Source organism: Palaemon carinicauda, chromosome 45 (assembly GCF_036898095.1).
Source record: "Palaemon carinicauda isolate YSFRI2023 chromosome 45, ASM3689809v2, whole genome shotgun sequence".
Classification (NCBI taxonomy): domain Eukaryota; kingdom Metazoa; phylum Arthropoda; class Malacostraca; order Decapoda; family Palaemonidae; genus Palaemon; species Palaemon carinicauda.
In genome coordinates, this window is record NC_090769.1 from 6,934,210 (window position 1) to 6,936,709 (window position 2,500).

The 2,500-nt window shown below is 35.0% G+C and overlaps 1 protein-coding gene across 2 annotated transcripts in view; it reads right to left on the reverse strand.

Moving 5' to 3' along the window:
* The window catches only part of LOC137634823 (organic cation transporter protein-like), a 37,764-nt gene that overhangs the window by 20,133 nt on the left and 15,131 nt on the right, over nt 1-2,500 (reverse strand). For both annotated transcript variants that reach the window (XM_068367375.1, XM_068367376.1), the window contains exons 8-10: nt 2,269-2,413; nt 1,075-1,493; nt 685-857 (exon numbers count right to left, since the gene is read on the reverse strand). In XM_068367375.1, the coding sequence (XP_068223476.1) occupies nt 685-857; nt 1,075-1,493; nt 2,269-2,413 (737 nt within the window). The remainder of the gene's footprint in view (nt 1-684; nt 858-1,074; nt 1,494-2,268; nt 2,414-2,500) is intronic.

Here is a 2,500-nt window from a genome sequence, read left to right on the forward strand (position 1 = left end):
GCTTCCCAGCTTGGCCCATTGGGGGAGGAGCTCATTGCTCTTAAGAATGCCTATTGCAAATTTAATAATCCCTCCTGGTATTGTACATTTTCCTCGATGTAATTTAATTTAGCTACAGGCAAAAACCTCAAAACATGAACCAAGGGAGACTTTCGCTTAATAATGTCACATGTGATGATAAATGACATTATAGGTCCAAGAGATTTTGTAGAAAAGTAGATATGAAAGCATCACAGTGTATTGGTAATTACTGCTAATGGCTGATTACTGTAATGTGTAGATTGAATTTTTTTTGCATGGTGAGATAGAAATTCTCGTCATAAAAAGACAGGCTTTGTCTACACTCTACAATAAACACCTATACCCTGCTCAAGTTCAATGTTGCAGTGATAAATAAAGGTGGATTCCATCATATAATAGAAAGAGGAAATGCATCTCAGTGAAGGTTTTATATTCACCAGTTTATACATGACTGATAAAGCTATATAAGATATAAAAGCATTTCATATGAGCTAAGCCTTTTTCAAAAATGTGAAATGGATAACGTTGCTAAACACGATTTATGATGCTAAATAAACTAAGAAAATAAGATGTGCATTAAAGATAATGTTATACTATGTAGAACATTGTTTCTTATTTTCTTATGTCAAGTTGAAGGAATTGCTATGCCAATAATTAACTTACCATTTTGGATACCAGCTAGCATAAGGCAGACTCCAGAGAAAAGTAGAACACCGCAGGAAATGAAGCTGGTGGTAATTATTGTCTTTCTTCCGAAGCGTTCGACAACAGGAGCTGTGAAGCTGTAGGCAAACAACTCAAATGCGCCAAGTAACGCCATGTAAAGGAAAGGAGAACTGCGGAGAGAGAACTTTGTTAAAACCAAGTTAAAATTATTAAAAAGAATATCACATTGAAGTTATAATGATCGATTAAATTCATTTGAAAGAGATTTTAGAATGTTTTGGGTAATACGTTTAACTAAATCTTTCATCATATATGCTCAAATACAGTTAAAATTTTTTAAAATATGCAGCCAGTTTCTTAACAGAAAACCTGCTGTAATTCTCTCACCTGAAGGAGCCAGAAATTAGGACCAGTCCTAAATATAAGATTCCTTGCAGAGCCCACATACCAAACATTACCAGTACCAAATTTCTTATTACTTTTGTTCTCAGTAGAGCCGCAGGCCCTGCCCACCAGGGGCCAAAACCATCATCAAGGCCTAAGGGATTGTCTGACTTGTAGTGACCAGTTTCTCCATTCTTAGATCCTGACAGTGCACTTTTTATCTTGGCTTCGTGTAAATTGTGGGAGGTGTCAATTCCCTCTTGTTCATTTTGTGGTTTCTGCACCTCTGACTTACTTAGTTCCTGCACCACAGACTCATTTTGTTTTTGCGCCACTGATTCATAATGTTTGTCCACTGCCGACTCATTTTGTTTATGCTCTACAGACTTTTTTCGTTCCTGCACCACTGGCTCATTTTGTTTCTGCGGCATAATGGGGAAGGTCTTGTTAAGTTACATTTTGAAAAAGATTAAGACAAGATCCAGTAAATAACACATAAACAACTGTCAAGAAATAAATCGAAGGTGAAGTACGAAAAGTAAATAAATCGTGAAAAAATATAAATATGGTAGCATATATTAAAACTTGGTTAATGCAAGGCAAAATCAGATTCCAAATCCTTGCAAGACAACAATATGTAAATCATATTAAACATTTAATTTGATAAAAACGATAAAATAAAAAGGATAAACATCAGATGCCTTTTGGTTCTTTTACCGTACATGCAACAGAAGCATATGTATGATAACATAGTTCTATTTTTACCACAAGTGTTTTTATTGGTATTATAATTGTAAAGAACCTCTGTTAGTCACAGGTTTTTGAATGTTTATTTACTGTTAAACTTTTATTTTTCTCCATCATTTTAATTTTCTTTTTTTTTTGCTATACAGGCATTTTAAGAAAAATCCTAAGATCTAATTAATTTCCAATGCAAAAATATCTTCATGTTTTCATGAAGTACTGATAATGGAAAAGGATTCCCTAAGCATTGGTTTTTTGTAGAACAAGGTAGAGAGAGGAATCCAAATCTTTTTGCAGTTCTCCTTATTGAATTTAAGCTAGCCGGAAGTGAAAATCTTACAAGTTATAATATATATGAGTTGCACATTTATATTCAGGTATGTTTACATATACAGTATTTATACTAATTTATGCCAACTTGCAAGCGAAAGAATAATACGAATAGCGCCATACCTCATACATAGAGTAGACGAAAGCACGAACGTCCAGATCTTCGGAGCATTTTGGCCGATTCATTGACACAGCTTTCTGGAGAACCTTGATAGCTTCTTCTAGTCGTCCTCTCATAATGAGCCATCGCGGAGATTCATCTAGGAAACTAGAATACATCCATTGTACAGTTGGACACTGGAATACCTGGCACACCTAGCTCTGAGTAAATGCTGCTTGTCACACCCTTACTGCA